Source organism: Thalassophryne amazonica, chromosome 1 (genome assembly GCF_902500255.1).
Source record: "Thalassophryne amazonica chromosome 1, fThaAma1.1, whole genome shotgun sequence".
Classification (NCBI taxonomy): domain Eukaryota; kingdom Metazoa; phylum Chordata; class Actinopteri; order Batrachoidiformes; family Batrachoididae; genus Thalassophryne; species Thalassophryne amazonica.
In genome coordinates, this window is record NC_047103.1 from 22334827 (window position 1) to 22355462 (window position 20636).

General features: G+C 41.7%; 1 protein-coding gene across 1 annotated transcript in view; it reads right to left on the reverse strand.

The window, feature by feature from the left end:
• Nucleotides 1–20636, reverse strand: part of scrib (scribble planar cell polarity protein) — a 218711-nt gene that overhangs the window by 55169 nt on the left and 142906 nt on the right. The window contains 3 exon segments of the mRNA XM_034167047.1: nt 3692–3817; nt 4021–4148; nt 4396–4562. Of these exon segments, the coding sequence (XP_034022938.1) occupies nt 3692–3817; nt 4021–4148; nt 4396–4562 (421 nt within the window).

Below are 20636 nucleotides of genomic sequence, written 5' to 3' on the forward strand. Positions count from 1 at the left end.
TGACCCACAGCCAGACCTGGCACCCTGTAAGCCCTGTTTGCAATAATTTATAATCGATATCGCTAACACAATGGCAGTACATGAAAAGCCTACACCGTCTTCAACAAAATGATCCTGAACATGTCATTTTCTGATTCTGTGATCGGGAGAAAAAGCCAACAAAAACACATGCTAGCCCCCCGAGCTTCCTTAGGTCCCAATCATGTCACATCTGTGAGGGCTTTAAATTTTGAATTCCTTCACTATACTATGATTTTACAATAGGACAGGATTTGATTAATGGCTTGCTGGCCCAATCAACTTTTGTTTACCCACAACAACAAGCATGATTTCCTATGTGTAAAACATTTCACATGACAGGTTCCTGAGTGGCGGAAACAGCTGTGTAATTAGGGAAAAGGCAAAGATGAATAACGGAGAAAGCTTTTCTTGCAATGTGTAGAAAAATGTGGCAATTTTGTACTTACTTATATATATATATATATATATATATATATATATATATATATATATATATATATATATATATATATATACATATATATATATATATATATATATATATATATATATATATATATATATATATATATATACATATACGAGGTCTGTCCATAAAGTATAGGTCCTTTTTATTTTTTTCAAAAACTATATGGATTTCATTCATGTTTTTACGTCAGACATGCTTGAACCCTCGTGCGCATGCGTGAGTTTTTCCACGCCTGTCGGTGACGTCATTCGCCTGTGAGCACTCCTTGTGGGAGGAGTCATCCAGCCCCTCGTCGGAATTCCTTTGTCTGAGAAGTTGCTGAGAGACTGGCGCTTTGTTTGATCAAAATTTTTTCTAAACCTGTAAGACACATCGAAGTGGACATGGTTCGAAAAATTAAGCTGGTTTTCAGTGAAAATTTTAACGGCTGATGAGAGATTTTGAGGTGACACTGTCGCTTTAAGGACTTCCCACGGTGCGAGACGTCGCACAGCGCTCTCAGGCGGCGTCATCAGCCTGTTTCAAGCTGAAAACCTCCACATTTCAGGCTCTATTGATCCAGGACGTCGTGAGAGAACAGAGAAGTTTCAGAAGAAGTCGGTTTCAGCATTTTATCCAGATATTCCACTGTTAAAGGAGATTTTTTTAATGAAAGACGTGCGGACGGGTCCGCGCGGCGCTCCGCCACAGGAAAAACACCTCTGTTGGAAGCCTTAAGGACAAGTAGGAACATGTCCAGCTGTTAAACAATTTCTCATATACTCACTCCACTGAAAGCCATCAAAAGCCGCCTGGATTTTACAAATGGTTATCAACACGGAGGTGTTTTTCCTGTGCTGCCGCTCTGCGCCGGCTGCGTCCCGACGCGCGGACCCGTCCGCACGTCTTTCATTAAAAAAATCTCCTTTAACAGTGGAATATCCGGATAAAATGCTGAAACCGACTTCTTCTGAAACTTCTCTGTTCTCCCACGACGTCCTGGATCAATAGAGCCTGAAATGTGGAGGTTTTCAGCTTGAAACAGGCTGATGACGCCGCCTGAGAGCGCAGCGCGACGTCTCGCACCGTGGGAAGTCCTTAAAGCGACAGTGTCACCTCAAAATCTCTCATCAGCTGTTAAAATTTTCACTGAAAACCATCTTAATTTTTCGAACCATGTCAACTTCGATGTGTCTCACAGGTTTAGAAAAAATTTTGATCAAACAAAGCGCCAGTCTCTCAGCAACTTCTCAGACAAAGGAATTCCGACGAGGGGCTGGACGACTCCTCCCACAAGGAGTGCTCACAGGCGAATGACGTCACCGACAGGCGTGGAAAAACTCACGCATGCGCACGAGGGTTCATGCATGTCTGACGTAAAAACATATGAATGAAATCCATATAGTTTTTGAAAAAAATAAAAAGGACCTATACTTTATGGACAGCCCTCGTATATATATACACACACACACACACTCACATATACATATATACAGTGGGGCAAAAAAGTATTTAGTCAGTCCCCGATTGTGCAAGTTCTACTTAGAAAGATGAGAGCGGTCTAATTTTCATCATAGGTACACTTCAACTGTGAGAGACAAAATGACAAAAAAAAAAAAAAAAAAAAAATCCACCAAATCACATTGTAGGATTTTTAAAGAATTTATTTGTAATGTAACATAATCTTTGTTGGCAATGAAAGAGGTCAAACGTTTCCTGTAAGTCTTCACCAGGTTTGCACACACTGTAGCTGGTATTTTGGCCCATTCCTCCATGCAGATCTCCTCTAGAGCAGTGATGTTTTGGGGCTGTCGCTGGGTAACATGGACTTTCAACTCCCTCAACAAATTTTCTATGGGGTTGAGGTCTGGAAACTGGCTTGGCCACTCCAGGACCTTGAAATGCTTTTACAGAGCCACTCCTCCGTTGCCCGAGCGGTGTGTTTGGGATCACTGTCATTCTGGAAGACCCAGCCACGTTGCATCTTCAATGCTCTCACTGATGGAAGGAGGTTTTGGCTTAAAATCTCACGATACATGGTCACGTTCATTCTTCCCTTAACATGGATCATTCGTCCTGTCCCCTTTGCAGAAAATTAGCCCAAAAGCATGATGTTTCCACCCCCATGCTTCACAGTAGATATGGTGTTCTTGGAAAGCAACTCAGCATTTTTCTTCCTCCAAACACGACAAGTTGAGTTTTTACCAAAATGTTCTATTTTGGTTTCATCTGACCACATGATATTCTCCCAATCCTCTTCTGGATCATCCATATGCTCTCTGGCAAACTTCAGACGGACCTGGACATGTACTGACTTAAGCAGGTGGACATGCCTGGCACTGCAGGATTTGAGTCCATCTCTGCGTAGTGTGTAGCCTTTGTTACTTTGGTCCCAGCTCTATGCAGGTCATTCATCAGGACCCTCCATGTAGTTCTGAGATTTCTATTCACCGTTCTCATGATCATTTTGACCCCACAGGATGACATCTTGCGTGGAGCCCCAGATCGAGGGAGATTATCAATGGTCTTGTATGTCTTACATTTCCTTACAATTGCTCCCACAGTTGATTTATTCACACCAACCTGCTTGAGTATTGTAGATTCACTCTTCCCAGCCTGGTGCAGGCTCTGTCCTCTGACAGCTCTTTGGTCTCGGCCATGGTTGAGTTTGGAGTCTGACTGTTTGAGGCTGTGGACAGGTGTCTTTTATACAGATAACGAGTTCAAACAGATGCCATTAATACAGGTAACAGGTGAAGGAAGAAGAGCTTCTTAAAGAAGAAGTTACAGGTCTGTGAGAGACAGAAATCTTGCTTGTTTGTGGGTGACCAAATACTTATTTTCCACCATAATTTACAAATACATTCTTTAAAAATCCCACAATGTGATTTCCTGGATTTTTTTTTCTCATTTCGTCTCTCATAATTGAAGTGTACCTATGTTGAAAATTACAGACCTCTCTCATCTTTCTAAGTAGGAGAACTTGCACAATCAGGGATTGACTAAATACTTTTTTACCTCACTGTGTGTGTGTGTGTGTGTGTGTGTGTGTGTGTGTGTGTGTGTGTGTGTGTGTGTGTGTGTGTGTGTGTGAGAAAAGCTTTTCTGTCGCTTGGGACGGCGTAAATGACTAAGTCTGGGTATACCTCTGGAACTGGGGGGAGGAGCACGGGTCAAAAAGGGTGAAGATGAGAACATAGCTGTCAGTGGCATGATATGAACCTGTGCATCAAGAAACTCTTCATCTCCACCAGGTTTGGATGAGTAGGCTTCGTTCCTCCTCTCCTCAATCACCTTCTTCATCACCTTCAGCTCACTCGGGTGTGGTGTGGCTCTGCGTTGGAGGCCCTGGATTAATGAAGACCACAGATGCACACACGCAAGAAAACATGAATTAATGCTAAATGTTCTCTAATTTAGACTTCCACTTGAGGTTGACCCAATAAAGTAGTTGACACCCTGAAAGAAACTGCAAAAATAAAATAAAATCCTCAGAAAAACGACTATATCAAGGACACAAACTGACACTGTGCTGGTGTGTGTTTACTCACTCTGCGTTCTTCATCGGCTTCATCATCCTCTTCCTCAGGCTTGGTCTCCTCCTGGAACTGAATGACTGACACACGGTTCAGGTTGCTGTCAGTCCAGCTGTCATCCACGCTGTTCTGCAGCAAGTTCTCTAGAGAGGAAAAAAGAAAAAGGAGAGAGAAAAATGTCAATCAAAATGTCTTTGAATGGTCTAAAATGACCTATACCTGTTTTTAAAAAAATGCAGTACATGAAAACTAACGGAAAAAAATATATGGAGAGGTAGTCCTGGGTTCAAAAGCTCAAAACTATTTTTTTTTTTTTAATAAATACTGATTTAGGATTTACTTCTTTATGCACAAAAAGAAACAATACTGAAGGAACAAAGTTCTACTCACCGAGGCTTGGGGACGGCTGCTGTGGCAACAGGTAGCATGTCAACACTTTCTCTCCTGTACGTTCATCATCCTCTGTCTGGAACTTGAGCATGGGCTGCGACTGGTTTTCGGCAAGCCACATGGCCTTCAGGTTCAGGTTGGTCAGGGCAAATGGCAGGTTTTGTAGTCTAGATGTCAGGTAAAAGGATAACAAAAGAAGGGATGAGGAAAAATGTGCCACATGTTTACTGATTTGACAAAGCTGACCCACTGCATATTTTTATGCAGTGGGTGATTGACACTACCCAATCTGTCAGACGTGAGTGTCGTAGAGCTGAGCAGAAGTGGAGAAAAGACAGACTGCAGGTATCTTTTCAATTTCTAAAAGACTGTTGGCATCATTAGCAGTCAATTGTGAAAGAGGCTAGGACTAAAGATTTCTCAACTGTTGTTGTCTCAAACTGTCATAAGCCTCATGTTGTTTAAAAAAATCAATAGTGTTCTAAATCCATCACAGCCTGACGCCATTGAAGCATCTTTTGATGTCTGTGAAAGATTTTTGCAATTCTTTATCAATAAGGTCTCCACTACAAGGGCTCTTATTTGTCCTCCTGTGAAAGACCCTTCAGTCTCTTTCTCCTGTTCTGCTGTTTTTGACACTTTTGAACCTGTAACATTGGAACTGTTGCAGGAGATTGTTGGTCACTTGAAGCCTTCAGGTTCTCCAAATGACACTATCCCTCCTTGTCTTTTTAAAGAAATCTTTCCCACTGTTGGGCCAGTTGTGTTAAATATTATGAACAGCAGTCTGTGCTCAGGTGTGGTCTCTGTAAATTTTAAACATGCTGTTGCGTGGCCCCTGATTAAAAAAAAAAAAAAAAAAAAGCCAGGTCTGGATCCCACAGTTTTGGCTAACTTTAGACCTATTTTTAGTCTGCCTTTTTTTTTTTTTTTTTTTTAATCAAAAATTCTAGAGAAAGTAGTTTACAGTCAGTTGATGTCCTCTTCAGCACTTTTAAGAATTTTTAATAACATCTTTTTGGCTACTGACTCAGGTGATTGTGTTGTTCTGGTTCTTTTAGACTTAACTGCTGCTTTTGATACATACAGTGGACCATAAAATTTTAATCTTTCATCTGGAGCAGTGGGCAGTAATCAGGGGCACAGCTCTGCGTTGGTTTCAGTCTTAATTGACAAGTTGGAGCTTTTGTGCTGGTATCAGTGAATTTGTGGGGTGCCACAGGGTTCGGTTCTGGGCTCACTTCTTTTCTTTCTTTATTTATTACCGTTGGGCCCCATACTTAGAAAACATGGTATTTCTTTCCACTGTTATGCAGATGACAGCCAGTTATACGAGCCTCTTAAAAGGAAAGACTCCTACTCAGTGACACAATTACTTAACTGCTTAGGTGACATTAAGGCATGGTTGGCTCTAAGTTCCAATGAGAAAAAATAACAAAAAAACAGAAGTGATGGTTTTTGGTAACAACTCTGTGACTCCTTTGGTAAACCTGGGCTCTTTTGGCACAATATCTCAAGCCATCCATCACAAACTTAGGAATTACTATAGACTCTGACATGAAGCTTGATAGCCACATTAAGGCTGTAGTTAAGTCAAGCTTTTTTCACTTGAGGCAACTGGCCAAAATAAAGCCAATTCTCCAGAGGACAGACTTTAACAGTAAACAGTAAAGCCCCTTTCACATTGGCGTATTCGCAGAGCTGCGTATTGCAGCGCTGTTTCATTTAAATATGCCCAAAATGCGCGCGTACTCAGCCTTTTTCCGTGTTCGTGGATCTGCTTGCAGCTGCGTGTTCACTTTTAAATGTGTGCACACAGTCGCGTGTTGCCGCTATTTAAACCCAGTTCCCTCCTGTCAGCTGTGCAGAACACATCACTGCACTTGGAAAACAATGGACTGTATCAGGAGGTTTTTACAGTTTCATTACTGCGACGTATGAAGACAAAGCTGCTATTTTCTGCCTCTGTGGAGGTGCGCTCTGTTTTCTACCGCATGGTATGGTTCACGTCAGTCATTTAACGTTATTATTATTTTTTGTGTTGGTGGATCATTTTCATTGGGTCCAGATGCTGCTGAGTCTGGCCGTGGTAAAGGCTGCTGTGAATGAAGCGCTGTAACTCATCAAACTTTTAAAGCTCTGGTTGCTCCGATCGGGCCCGCTGATTTGATCAGACCTGATCGATCAGGTCGCCTGATGAGTGCACCGACATGCAGCGAGTGCGCTTTTATTTTAAAGTCACAGGTTTGATCAGACACACACTCAGAGAGGGAGAGAGAGAGAGAGAGAGAGAGAGAGAGAGAGAGAGAGAGAGAGAGAGAGAGAGAGAGAGAGAGAGAGAGAGACCCCTGCTGTTTCTGGATTTCTGAGTTGTGGGCTGTGTGATCATGTTCTTATGTTCTCAGCTGATTCCTCTGGATGCACGCACTCTCAGTTTTTGGTTGTGTACAGGAGCGCCGTGTCGCACAGACTTGCATGCAGTAATGCAGTGCTGCGCAGACCTGCTTAAAACTGTGTCCAGCGCTCTATGCTGAATTAAACATGTTTAATTTCTTCCGTCCTACGCGTGTAGCCCTCAACATACTGCTGCGTAGGAAGAAAAACTCGATGTAGAGCTGCTAAAAGTGGGCGGAGAGCTGCTCAATTCGGCATAGACGATACGCCACAATCAGCAGCTCTACGAATACGCCAATGTGAAAGGGGCTTAATACACGCCTTTGTTACCACTCGGCTGGATTACTGTAATGCACTTTATATGGGGCTTAGTGGGTCCTCTATTCCTCGCCTTCAACTGGTGCAGAATGCTGCTGGGTGGCTTTTAACTGGTGCCTGTAAATATGAGCACATTTCACCTGTCTTAGCCTCACTTCATTGGCTGACTATTCATTTTAGGATCCATTTAAATAATCTTTTATTTGCTTTTAAATCTTTAAATGGACTTGCCCCACTTTATCTCTCTGAGTTGTTACACTCTTATGCTCCCATCCGGTCACTCAGGTCGGCGGACCAGCTGCTTCTGACGGTAACTAAAACTAGGTGTAAGCTCAGAGGGGACCAGGCTTTTGCCATGGCAGCACCAAATTTTTGGAATGATCTGCCACTGCATATTAGGCAGGCTTCATAATTTGCCCATTTTAAATCACTTTTAAAAACTCATCTCTTTTCATTGGCTTTTAACACTAAGTGAAATGATGGGGCTGTGAGCTGTGTGTATTTTAAATGCATTTTGTATTTTAATGTATTTATTGAGTTATTTTTATGTATTTTATTGTCTTATTGTACAGCACTTTGGACCCTGTGGGTGATTTTAAAGCACTTTATAAATAAAGCTGCATTGGATTGGATTGGATTTATTAACACAGTTAACTGGAGGGTTTTAAAACAAAACAACAACAAAAAACAACTTTATTCTAAATTTAATGCGAGCTGGTGCTTACTCTCAGGTGGTTTTCAGGTGAATGGACTGTACTTATGTTCCCAGTGCGCACAGCAGAGGAGGAAGCCACACGAGCGAGCATGCGCATGCACACACACGCACGCAAACGCGCACCACTTCCTCTGGTTCATATGTACAAACCCATGTATGTGACAAGGATTTACATTTAGAGTGTGCTTGTAGAAGTTTGCAGCTATTGAACACCTGACCTTGGAATGCTGTAACTTCAGCAACACAACATCAGATCTTATGCCCAGGTAAGTCCAACCACAGGTTTGATTTCCGCTGTAACGTCTCTGGAATCACCACCAAATATACAATGGGATTTGGACAAAATACATGCCAGCGAGCGACTCAACACCTGTAATTCTGCAGTCAAGCAGCAGCTGAAGGAGGCCCTCGTTTCTAACAGTAAAATGTTTGTAAAAGGTCACAGTGTTTTGATCAGATTTGGACCAAACTTAGTGGAATGAGTGAAAGTTAGCCAGTGACAAAGTTTATTCATAGAGGATTATTTACAGAAGAATGATTCTTCTTTGAAGTTACCATAGTTATACACAGATTCATTAATTACAAAACCTATAACAGATGGTCTAGTAGTTAAGTGTTGGGCTTGAGACCAGAGGATCCTCAGTTCAAATCCCAGCCTGACCGGAAAATCACTAACGGCTCTTGGGCAAGGTCTTTAATCCCGTAGTTCAGGGGTGGCGTGTTGGAGCAGGGAGACAACTAAGAGTGTCAGGAAGGTGGCTCTCGAGGACCGAACTTGGCCACCCCTGCCCTAGTTGCTCCCGGTGTGTAGTGGGCACCTTGAATGGCAGCAGCCTGACATTGATGTGAACGTGAGGCATTGATGTGTAAAGCGCTTTGAGCGTCTGATGCAGATGGAGATGTTTTTGGTGATCCTTTTTGTTTTGAGTGCCCATACCCTTGTCAAAAATATGACAAGGGTATGTAATACAATACGAATGGCAATTCAGAAACATTTAGTGAAAAAAGGAACTTACATTTACTATCTCACAGTCCTAAAGTGTCTGATCCAGCTCTCCGCTGCTCAGAGATTGAACATGCAAATGCTATATCCATCGAATATGAATTTGTTTTTAACATTTTAAACATTATTTATGACCTACGTGTAACATCATATGAGAGAAAATATAACACAAAATAACAAACTATGAAATTTACATCAATAAGTTAAATTATCACAAGTTGTGGCTCTTACAACTAAAAAAAAAAATTACAAATTGTGAGCTATTTGTTCTATTTAATTCTGCGCACACACACACGCGCGCAACCGGCTCAGTCAACTGTATACATCCTCAGTGCAGCTATAAAAAAAAAAAAAATCACAGAAATGAGTCCAGCTTTTCTTTCTCTCTTCCTGCTCACAGCCTCCAGACAGCACAGTGGAATTGTTTTGTGCACGTGCACGCACATGTGTGGGCGTGCGTGCATGTGTGCACGCGCACATACTCATGCGTGATCACATGTGCGCATGCACAAGAACGTACGCGTGTGCTTGTGTAGAGTGCAATGGTACCAAACGTATGGAACCAAATTTGTACTCTAAATGGAACCAAGCCACACTCTAAATGCAATGCAACACAAGTGGGATGAATTAATCCATGTCATGTGACATACAAAGCTCCAATCAAATAACAAGGATCCATTCAGCTGTTATATAAAAGAATATACGTGAATGAGATTAATTTCTCTATGATATATTTGAATGCCAGTTTGACTTTCTGGAAGAAAGGTTTCTGCTACTGGTTTTAAACGGTTGTTGGCGATTCAGGCTAGGACTTTTCCCCGCGATCCACAGCAGTGAGATGCCACGGTAGTTTCCACAGTCTGCCCTGTCCCCTTTCTTCTTGTAGATCGTCACGATGACGGTGTCTCTCAGGTCCACTGGGATCTCCTCGTTGACCCAGATCTTCATGATGAGCTGGTGCAGCTGCATTTGCAGGAGTGGTCCGGCCAGTTTGAAGACCTCAGCAGGGATGCCGTCCAGACCAGGGGCCTTGTTGTTCTTCAGTTCATGGATTGCCTGGCTTGTCTCCCTGAAGCTTTGCACTCTGGAAGATGTTCAACGATGTCATGCTCGGGCAGAAGGCTGAGGACCTCTTCCTCGTCGATGTCGGGGTTGATGTTCAGTGAGTCTTCGAAGTGCTCCTTCCACCTTGCATTGATCTCCGTCTTGGTCTTCAGGAGTCTAGTGCCATCTTTGCTTCGGAGTGGGGCTTGTCCCTGGGTGGATGGGCCGTAGATGGCCTTGGTGGCGGAGAAGAATCCCCTGGTGTCGTTTCAAGGGCTTGAATTTCACTGGCTTTGTCTGTCCACCATTTGTTCTTCAGATTTCGGGTTTCCCTCTGAATGTCTGCCTTCTTCTGTTGGTGTAGAGCCCTCTTTGCGTTGGACTTGGGATCTTTCTTGAACTCCAGGAAGGCTTTGCGCTTTAAGTCCAACAGTTGTTGCAGTGCGTGGTCGTTGCTGTTGAACCAGTCCTGATGTTTCTTCTAGTCATAGCCAAGGGTGTTCTGGCATGTGGCGTTGATGACCGTCTTGAGTTCTTCCCAGTGGGTGGAAACTGGGGCTGAAAACTACGCAGGCAGCTCCTGAGCGAGTCGTTGCTGGAATTCCTGCCTGATCGAGTCATCCTGTAGCTTCACAACTTTGTACTTCCTGGCAGTTTTGCATCCTGGTCTTCTCTTTGGCCTGATGTTTAGCCTGAGTTGAGCTGATGATCTGTCCAGCAGTCGTCTGCGCCGGTGAGTGCCTTGATCGAGAGAACATCTTTTTGATCCTGCTTTAGGACGATGATGTAGTCCAGCAGATGCCAATGCTTGGAACGGGGGTGTTGCCAAGAGACCTTGAAACTCACTCTCTGTCGGAAGACGGTGTATGTGATAACCAGGTGGTGTTTGGTGTACTTGGTGAGTAGCAGGGTTCCACTGTCGTTGCACTTTCCAATCCTGTTCCTTCCGATGACTCCGTCCCAGAGTCGGTAGTCTCTACCGACTCTGGCGTTGAAATCGCCAAGGAGGATGATCTTGTCGGATGCGGGGACTGCTACCAGGATGTCTTCGAGACGTTGGTAGAAGGCTCATTTCATCAGAGGCATCCGGGGTGGGAGCATATCTGGCTTTCGTCCATCGCAAGGAACCTCGGACACGATCTTCACAGCCTGACAACTACAGGAAAAGTGCCACGTACAACATTTCCCACTGCACCTGGCGTTTATCAACCTCCTGAAAGCCTTCAACAGCGTCTCCCGCCCGCTTTTCTGGAAAATCCTAGCCAAGTTCGACTGTCCAGAAAAGTTTGTCAAGGTTGTATGACTGCTTCACGATATCATGACGGCATCCGTGCAAGCCAACAGAGAAAGATCAGACGCTTTCAGAGTCAACTCTGGCGTCAAACAGGGCTGTGTCATCGCCTCCACCCTCTTTGTCATCTTTGTGGTCGCCATCCTCCACCTGACTAAAGACAGACTCCCACCGACGATCAAGATCAGATACCGGACGGTAGGGCTGCCACAAACGACTATTTTGATCGTTGACTAGTCTACGATTATTTTTGCGATTAGTCGACTAGTCGGATCATACATAATTTCCTAAATTAAGGCCTGCAGCATTTTCCAAGACACGTCGGGATGAAAACACGAACATTTCCAAATCAGTGACTGTTTCTTAGACTTCATTTACATCAATCATTCAGAAATACAAACAGTGTGGTACTTTATATTAAATCTGTGTCAGGTAGGCAGTTCTCAAAAACTAAATGTCCATTCTGGAAGAAGACAAGTGAGGGCAGCCACCAAGACACAACTCTGGAAGAATGTTTGACTTCTATGAGTGGAGAAACTGGGAATAGTGCAATATTTTTATTTTTATCTTCATTTTACTTATAGTCCTAACTTTTTCTGATTTGTGGTTGTTTCTGTTGCATTTCTGAAATTACAGAACTGCTATAAAGAAAAGTGTGAACATTTTATTGTGTTTTAAAACTTTGTGGAGCAAATGCATACACCAAACTCTTATAAAGAAGGAAAAAAAATACACAGACACGTGCAGGAAAACTTTGATATAAATTGAACAGAACAATGCAGGCTGATTTGACTACTCATATTTTTTATAGAAATAAATCAGAATAAAATAAGACGTAACTCACTTTGCAATGAATAAAACATATAGCTGCAGCTTATAATAACTTTGAAAATAACAATGTGATGAAGTCATTTTTTTCTCCTCATCAGTCACGTCCTCATCAACACCTTTGGAAAATAACAGCTGTTAAAGTTCAGAGTTCTCACCTGCTTTTTGTGATCTGTGCCTGTGAACATCACTGCAGCACAGAGGGATTTTTAACCCGTGAATGTGTAATTTTTCCTTAGTTCATTTATATATTCTCATTTTTTAAGGATATTTGACCGTTGATTTCTTCTCATGATCTCATCAATTCAGTATACGACACGCACATGGTGTGAACAGGACGGTGCCATTAGAAAAATACCGGTATGTTTTTTTTTTTTTAAACATGTTCACTCGGGTTAAAATCCTCTCTCTGCTCCGCGCTCGCTGTGTCACGTGCACTGATGGTTCTCAGCAGAATGTAACGTCTTGTGCCTCCGTTCGCAGTCTGCAGCGAGTTGAGTCCTCACGCACGCACGCACGCACGCACACGCACACACACAGCCCCTCCGGTAAACTGCGCATTTTAGACAGCGTTGAACAAGACGGCCGCTGTTTTAATCGGCCGTCTTATCCAAGTTTGAACATTCAAATGACGGCAGGACGGCTCGCTGCCTAAAACTATGAATTGAGAGAAAAACAAAGACTTAAATAAAATAAACGACTCGTCGACTACTAAATTAGCTGTCGACGGTTTCATTAGTCGACGCTGTCGTGACTAGTCGACTAGTTGTGGCAGCCCTACCAGACGGACGGGAAGGTCTTCAATCTGAGCCGACTTCGATCCAAGAACCTGACCAAGACAACATCTCTCCGTAACTTCGAGTACGCAGATGACAACAGCGTCGCATTACACATGGAAGCAGGACTCCAGACCACCCTCGAAGCCTTCGAGTTTGCTTACACAAAGCTTGGCCTTCACATCAAAACGCAGGTTCTCTAGCACCCACGCCCAAACGATGCCAATCCACAACCTCCAACCATCGTACTCCAGGGCCAAACCCTCGAAAACGTCGACCACTTTCCCTACTTTGACAGCCACGTGTTGTCCAAGGCAGACATCGATGCGGAGATCCAGCACCATCTTCAGTGCGCCGGCGCAGCCTACGGTAGACTACGCACTCGCGTCTTTCAGAACCGAGACCTCCGAACTGAGACCAAGATCAGAGTCTACAGGGCTATCGTCATCCCAACTCTTCTGTATGGCTCGGAAACGTGGACCACCTACCGTCGCCAGATCAAAGCGCTGGAACGCTTCCACCAACACTGCACGAGAGGTATCGTCCACATCACCTGGGAGGACTACAGAACAAACGTTATCATCCTTGAAGATGCCAAACTGTCTAGCATTGAATCTCTTGTCATCAAAAGCCAACTTCGCTGGACAGGCCACGTAGTCCGGATGAATGAGAACCGGCTGCCGAAGCAAGTCTTCTACTCCGAACTGGAAATGGGCCACCGAACCAGGGGAGGACAGAAGAAGCGATACAAAGATCTGCTCAAACTAAACCTGAAGAATTGCAACATCAACTGGAACACCTGGGAAACTGCAGCCAAAGATCGCCCAAAATGGAGATCCGCCATTCACCTTGGCACTCAGGCCTTCGAAGAGGCTAGGATCTCCTACACAAAAGAGAAAAGAAGAAGAAAAAAGCGACTTCAAGACTCCAACAGGCAGAAACTCTTACCAACTACCACCTGTCCAACTTGCGGGAGGCAGTGCGCTACGCGACTGGGACTCCTAAGTCACCTAAGAGTCCATGCCAACAACTAGGAGACCATCATCCTCGGCAATGAGGGACAGCCACTACGATATTGAATATTCCAGTGAAGTGTTTTCAGATTTCTTTCAACTTTGTCCAGAAATTATTGAACAATCTTACTTTCACCTGGGCTGGCGTGGCTGTTTCATTTTATTTATTTATTTATTTATTTTAATATTTTCGCGAAGAAGCACTCTGTAAAAGCGGCACCACAGGTGGGTTAAGTGCAGTCTTTAATATTAATATCTTTAATATGATGCAAGCGTGCAACACTTACTTTCACCCCTGATTATTTCCCATCTTTAACTTAACTTCATAATGAAATTAATGAAGGATCAGACTAGTGTCTCGTGTTGTGGCAGACATAGTGTGTTTGACAAACTGATGTTATTATTTTCCTATCTGGACTGGGACAAACAAATGAATTCAAATCTATTATATAAATAGTCTGATTCTCTTCTGTATTTGGACAAATAGTGGCTGTACAAATTTGGGGCCGAGTTTGAATAAATGTAACAGCACGGAAAAAGCAGATTCCTTGTGAAACTCACTGTGAAACTCCCTGTGAAACTGGATCATCTGGTTGTTGAATTGTTTTCGCACGGACGCATTTCGCTGTAGCACACAACTCTCATGGAGTAAACGCTACGCTACGAGGTTGGAGTTATCAACAAGATGCCGCCCAAATCCAACTACGGAGACTTGAAAGAGTCACTTGACTCCCTGGCTGAGGATGTGTCTGCTGTCAAAACGCAGCACAGCTCTTGGAACTTTTGTAGGAGGTTAAACAGCTGCGCCTCCAGAATGAGGAGAAAAGCCGGCGCATCACAGAGCTGGAGCAGCGAGTGGAGGAACTGGAGCAACATTCCCGTATGAACGACGTGGTCATCTCAGGAATCCCAATCAAGCCGCGCTCCTACGCGCGTGCGGTTGTCGGCGATGGTGAGGAGCCCAGTGAGCAGGAGATGCTCTCTGTGGAGCAACAGGTGGCATCCTACCTCAAGAGTAGAGGGATAGAGCTGGACCTGGAGCACATTGAGGCGTGTCACACACTGAGACAAACCGGAGAGAGACCAACCGTCATCGTAAGATTTGCCAACAGAAGAAACAAAAGGGCACTCTTGAAGCAAAGATTCAAACTAAAAGGAACAAATGTATTCATGAACGATCACTTAACCAAAAAGAATGCTGATATAGCCAAGAAAGCAAGATACCTAAAGAAACAGTAAAGAATCCGGCAAACGTGGGTAACAAATTGTAAGATTCTCATCAAACTGAATGGTACACCAGAAGAAGCAAAAGCTATGGTGGTGAGAAATATAGAAGAGCTTGACAAATACAACTGAAAGATAAAGGTAACAACGTGAGACGCTATACACCACCATGAACATTACAACAAACACATCCACACCAAGGAACAACAAAGATACAGATCTGCTACAGAGAATCTTACAATTTAAACAAAAAGGAACTGGAAACATTTAAATATACTGAGCACAACACACAAGACCAGGAAAATGAAACTGACCCGGTCAACAACCTTCTTGTTTCAATAAATATGAACTGTGATTACTATACACAAGACCAGTATACAAATGTCATGACTTCGGACGACAAATTGTCAATCATACATTTCAACAGCCGAAGTTTGTACACTAATTTTAATTCTATAAAGGAATATTTGCAACAGTTTATATCACCATTTAGTATTATTGCTATATCAGAATCCTGGTTACAAAAGGAAAAAGGTACTGATTTTGATTTAGATGATTATGAGTTGCATTATGTAAACAGGAAAAACAAAACAGGAGGTGGTGTTGCATTATATATTCATAAAACAATTCAGTTTACGGTTGTAGAAAGTATGTCAGTAACAATAGATGGAGTAATGGAATGTCTGACAGTCGAAATATACAACAAAAAGAGAAAAAACATTATTGTAAGTTGTGTATATCGGTCACCTGGTTCAAGTATTGACATTTTTAATGAACAAATGGAAAAAATGTTTTCTGAAATAAGTACTAAAAACATATTTGTCTGTGGGGATTTTAACATAGATCTTTTGAATCCTGAAAAACAGAAATCAATAGATGCTTTTTCTGACACAATGTATAGTATGTCCCTATATCCAGCAATTACAAAACCAAGCAGAATAACATCTCACAGTGCCACAATAATCGATAATATCTTTACGAATATTATTGAAAATCAAGTTATAAGTGGCCTGTTCATATGTGATATCACTGATCACTTACCTGTTTTTATTGTTTATGACTGTGACTTTAAAAAACTAAACATGACAGAGAAGTAGTCCATAAACGAATAAGAACAGAAGAAACAATAAATGCCTTCAACAGCAGTTTAAATACACAAGACTGGAACACAGTCTACAGTGAGTCAGATGTAGATGGTGCATATAACAATTTCATAGAAATTTTCTGTACGTTGTATAATAAACATTGTCCCCTTAAAGAATACTATAAAAATAAAAGATACAATAAATGTCCTTGGCTAACCAAAGGAATATTAAAAGCCTGCAAAAAGAAAAACAGCCTTTATAAAAAATTTATTAATTCAAAAACAAAAGAAGCTGAAATAAGATATAAAGTATATAAAAATAAATTAACAGAAGTCATCCGAATAAGTAAAAAGTTGTACTATAATGAAATTTTACAAAAAAATAAAAAACATTAAAGAAACTTGGAACATTTTGAATAACTTAATTAAACCAGGATCTTCCAATATAAGTTATCCAGATTATTGTATTGATAAAAATGTTCATGATTACAACATGAACAATATAGTAAATGGTTTTAATACATTTTTTGTACATGTTGGCCCCGACTTGGCAGCTGAAATCCCAAATCCAGGAATTCAGCAGTCCAATGAAACCATAAATAGAAACATAAATTCAATTTTTCTTTCAGCAACAAATGAACAGGAAATAAAAGACATTGTTAATAAATGCAGAAACAAACTATCTACAGACTGTCACGATATAGACATGGTATTAGTCAAAAAAGTCATAAACAACATCTCAAAACCTCTGACCTATATCTGTAATTTGTCATTCCAAACTGGATGTGTTCCGAAAAAAATGAAAATTGCAAAAGTTATACCACTGTACAAAAATGACAATAAACATATTTTTACCAATTATAGACCAATTTCTTTACTCCCACAGTTTTCAAAAATCCTAGAAAAATTGTTTGACTCTCGTTTGGAAAAATTCATAGAAAAATATCAGTTAATAAACGAAGGTCAATATGGCTTTAGAAAGAAAAGAACCACTTCAATGGCTATTATTGAGGCAATAGAAGAAATCACTAATGCATTGGACAGAAAAAGATATGCTGCTGGAATATTCATTGATCTTAAAAAAACATTTGATACAATTAACCATTCAATTTTAATCAACAAATTAGAGAATTATGGTATCAGAGGAGTCGCAGGAAATTGGATAAAAAGTTATCTTACAGATAGGGTCCAATACGTGAAAATGGGAAATTACAAATCCGAATGTCAACTCAGCCACATGGGGTGTGCAGCCAGTACATTCTGAGTGCCGGTCCCAAGCCCGGATAAATGAGGAGGGTTGCGTCAGGAAGGGCATCTGGCGTAAAACAAGCCAACCCAACTATGCAGACTCAGAATCGAATTCCCATACCGGATCGGTCGCGGCCCGGGTTAACAACGTCCGCCACCGGTGCTATTGCCCAACAGGGTGCCGGTGGAAATTGGGCTACTGCTGGGCGAAGACGACGAAGAAGAGGAGGAAAACGTTGCCACGAACAGCGGGAGAAGAAGAAAACTAGAAGGGTGGAAATGAGAGTGGGGACTTTGAATGTTGGTAGTATGACTGGTAAAGGGAGAGAGCTGGCTGATATGATGGAGAGGAGAAAGGTAGACATATTGTGTGTGCAAGAGACCAAGCGGAAGGGAAGTAAGAGCAGGAGCATCGGCGGTGGGTACAAGTTGTTGTACCATGGTGAGGACAGGAAGAGAAATGGTGTTGGGGTCATTTTAAAGGAAGAGTATGTTAAAAGTGTGTTGGAGGTTAAGCAAGTGTCTGACAGGGTGATGAGTGTGAAGTTGGAAATTGAAGGGGTGATGATGAATATCATCAGTGCATATGCCCCACAGGTAGGTTGTGAGATGAAAGAGAAAGAAGATTTCTGGAGTGTGTTAGATGAGGTGGTGGAGAGTGTGCCCAAGCATGAAAGAGTGGTGATAGGAGCAAACTTCAATGGGCATGTTGGTGAAGGGAACAGAGGTGATGAGGAAGTAATGGGTAGATATGGTATCAAGGATAGGAATGGGAAAGGACAGATGGTAGTTGATTTTGCAAAAAGGATGGAAATGGCTGTGGTGAATACCTACTTTAAGAAAAGGGAGGAGCACAGGGTAACATATAAGAGTGGAGGAAGGTGCACACAGGTGGACTACATTCTTTATAGGAGATACAAGCTAAAAGAAATCACAGACTGTAAGGTGGTAGCAGGAGAGAGTGTCACTAGACAGCATAGGATGGTTGTTGTAGGATGACTTTAGAGGTAAAGAAGAAGAAGAGAGTGAGAGCTCAACAAAGGATCAGATGGTGGAAGCTGAAGGAGGAAGACTTGTGTGAAATTTAGCGAGCAGGTGAGAGAAGCACTAGTTGGAGGGGAAGTAATTTTGGACAACTGGAAAAGTACTGCAGATCTGGTGAGGGAGACAGCTAGGGCAGTACTGGGTATGACATCTGGACAGTGGAAGGAAGACAAGGAGACTTGGTGGTGGAATGAAGAGGTCCAGGAAAGCATAAGGAGAAAGAGGTTGGCGAAAAACTTTTGGGATACTCGGAGAGATGAAGAAAGTAGACAGGAGTACAAGGAGATGCGGCGTAAGGCGAGAAGAGAAGTGGCAAAAGCAAAGGAAAAGGCATATTGCGAGCTGTACAAGAAGTTGAATAGTAAGGAAGGAGAAAAGGACTTGTACCGATTGGCCAGACAAAGGGACAGAGCTGGAAAGGATGTGCAGCAGGTTAGGGTGGTAAAAGATGCACATGGTAATGTGCTAACAAGTGAGGAGTGTGTGCTGAGAAGGTGAAGGGAATATTTTTGAAGAGTTGATGAATAAAGAAAATGAGCGAGAGAAAAGGCTGGATGATGTGGTGAGAGTAAATCAGGAAGTAAAAGAGATTAGCAAGGAAGAAGTGAGGGCTGCTATGAAGAGGATGAAGAGTGGAAAGGCAGTTGGTCCAGATGACATTCAAATGGAGGCATGGAAATGTCTAGGAGAGATGGCAGTAGAGTTTCTAACCAGATTGTTTAATAAAATCTTGGAAAGTGAGAGGATGCCTGAGGAGTGGAGACGAAGTGTGCTGGTTCCTATTTTCAAGAACAAGGGTGATGTGCAGAGCTACAGTAACTACAGAGGCATAAAGCTGATCAGCCACAGCATGAAGTTATGGGAAAGAGTAGTAGAAGCTAGGCTTAGCAAACAGGTGAAGATCTGTGAGCAGCAATATGGTTTCATGCCGAGAAAGAGCACTACAGATGCAAAGTGTGCTCTGAGAATACTGTTGGAAAAGTACAGAGAAGGACAGAAAGAGTTACATTGTGTGTTTGTGGACTTAGAAAAAGCTTAAAACACATAAAAACGAAAATTTCAAAAAGACTCTCTATTATGAATAAGGTAAAGCAATTTCTTGATCATAATGCACTCCGTACATTATATTGCTCCTTAGTTCTCCCATACTTAACATATTGTGTTGAAGTGTGGGGTAACAATTATCAATGTTCAATACAACCACTATTTATATTACAAAAACGAGCAATAAGGATCATACATAAAGCTGGATTTTTAGAACATAGCAATAATCTTTTTATGCAATCAAAATTACTTAAATTTCATGATCTTGTAAAATATTCTACATTACAGATTCTATTCAAGGTATTTAATAAGTCACTGCCAAGTAACATTCAAAAGTTCTTCTCAGTCAAAGAGTGTGCTCATAATCTTAGAGGTTTTGCTAAATTCACATTATTAAAAGTTAGAACCACCCGAAAAAAATTTTTTGTGTGTCTGTATGTGGAGCAAAGTTATGCAATGGTTTGGACGTCAAACTCAAGCAATGCCAAAATATTCATGAATTCAAGTCACATTATAAACAGAGGGTCTGGGATCGGTATAGAATGATTGAGACTCAACAATAAAAGCCATTTTACATTCATGGCTCATGGCTCTGTATCACAATTGTTGGTTTGTGCATTATATGTTTCTTTCCTTCATATGTTTGGTTCTTTATCGTAATTGGTATTGTTGCTCTCTTATCATTGTTGGTATGTCTTTTATATGTTTGTTTCCTTACCGTAACTGGTATTGTTGTTTTCTTACCATTGTTGGTATGTGCATCATATGTTTGTTTTCTTTGCCGTAAGTGGTATCGTTGATCTCTTACCATTGTTGGTATGTGCTTTGTTGCTTGTTTATCATATTGGTATTGTTTTCTTGCCGCTGTTGGTATCTATTGTGGGAAATTACAAGTATTTAAATGTATTATTTTCTTAATTTTCTGTCTAATTGACAGGAAGCAGCTATGTACTTTATGTTAAATTTGAATAAAGGGGTGGGATTAAATAAGTTTTCTTCCTCCCACTCCTTTTTGAGCAGATATAATGACCTGAGTTAATAGTAAATTTAATTTATTGTTTAATTTATTGTTAAATTGTTTTTCTGTTTTTTTCTGTTTTCTGCATTTCTTATCCTCTGCTCAAATAAAATAGATGATGATGATGATGATGAAACTCTCTTGAAAACATTGATCATGCCCACACTGATTTTTATTTATGTCTGGTTGTCAGACGC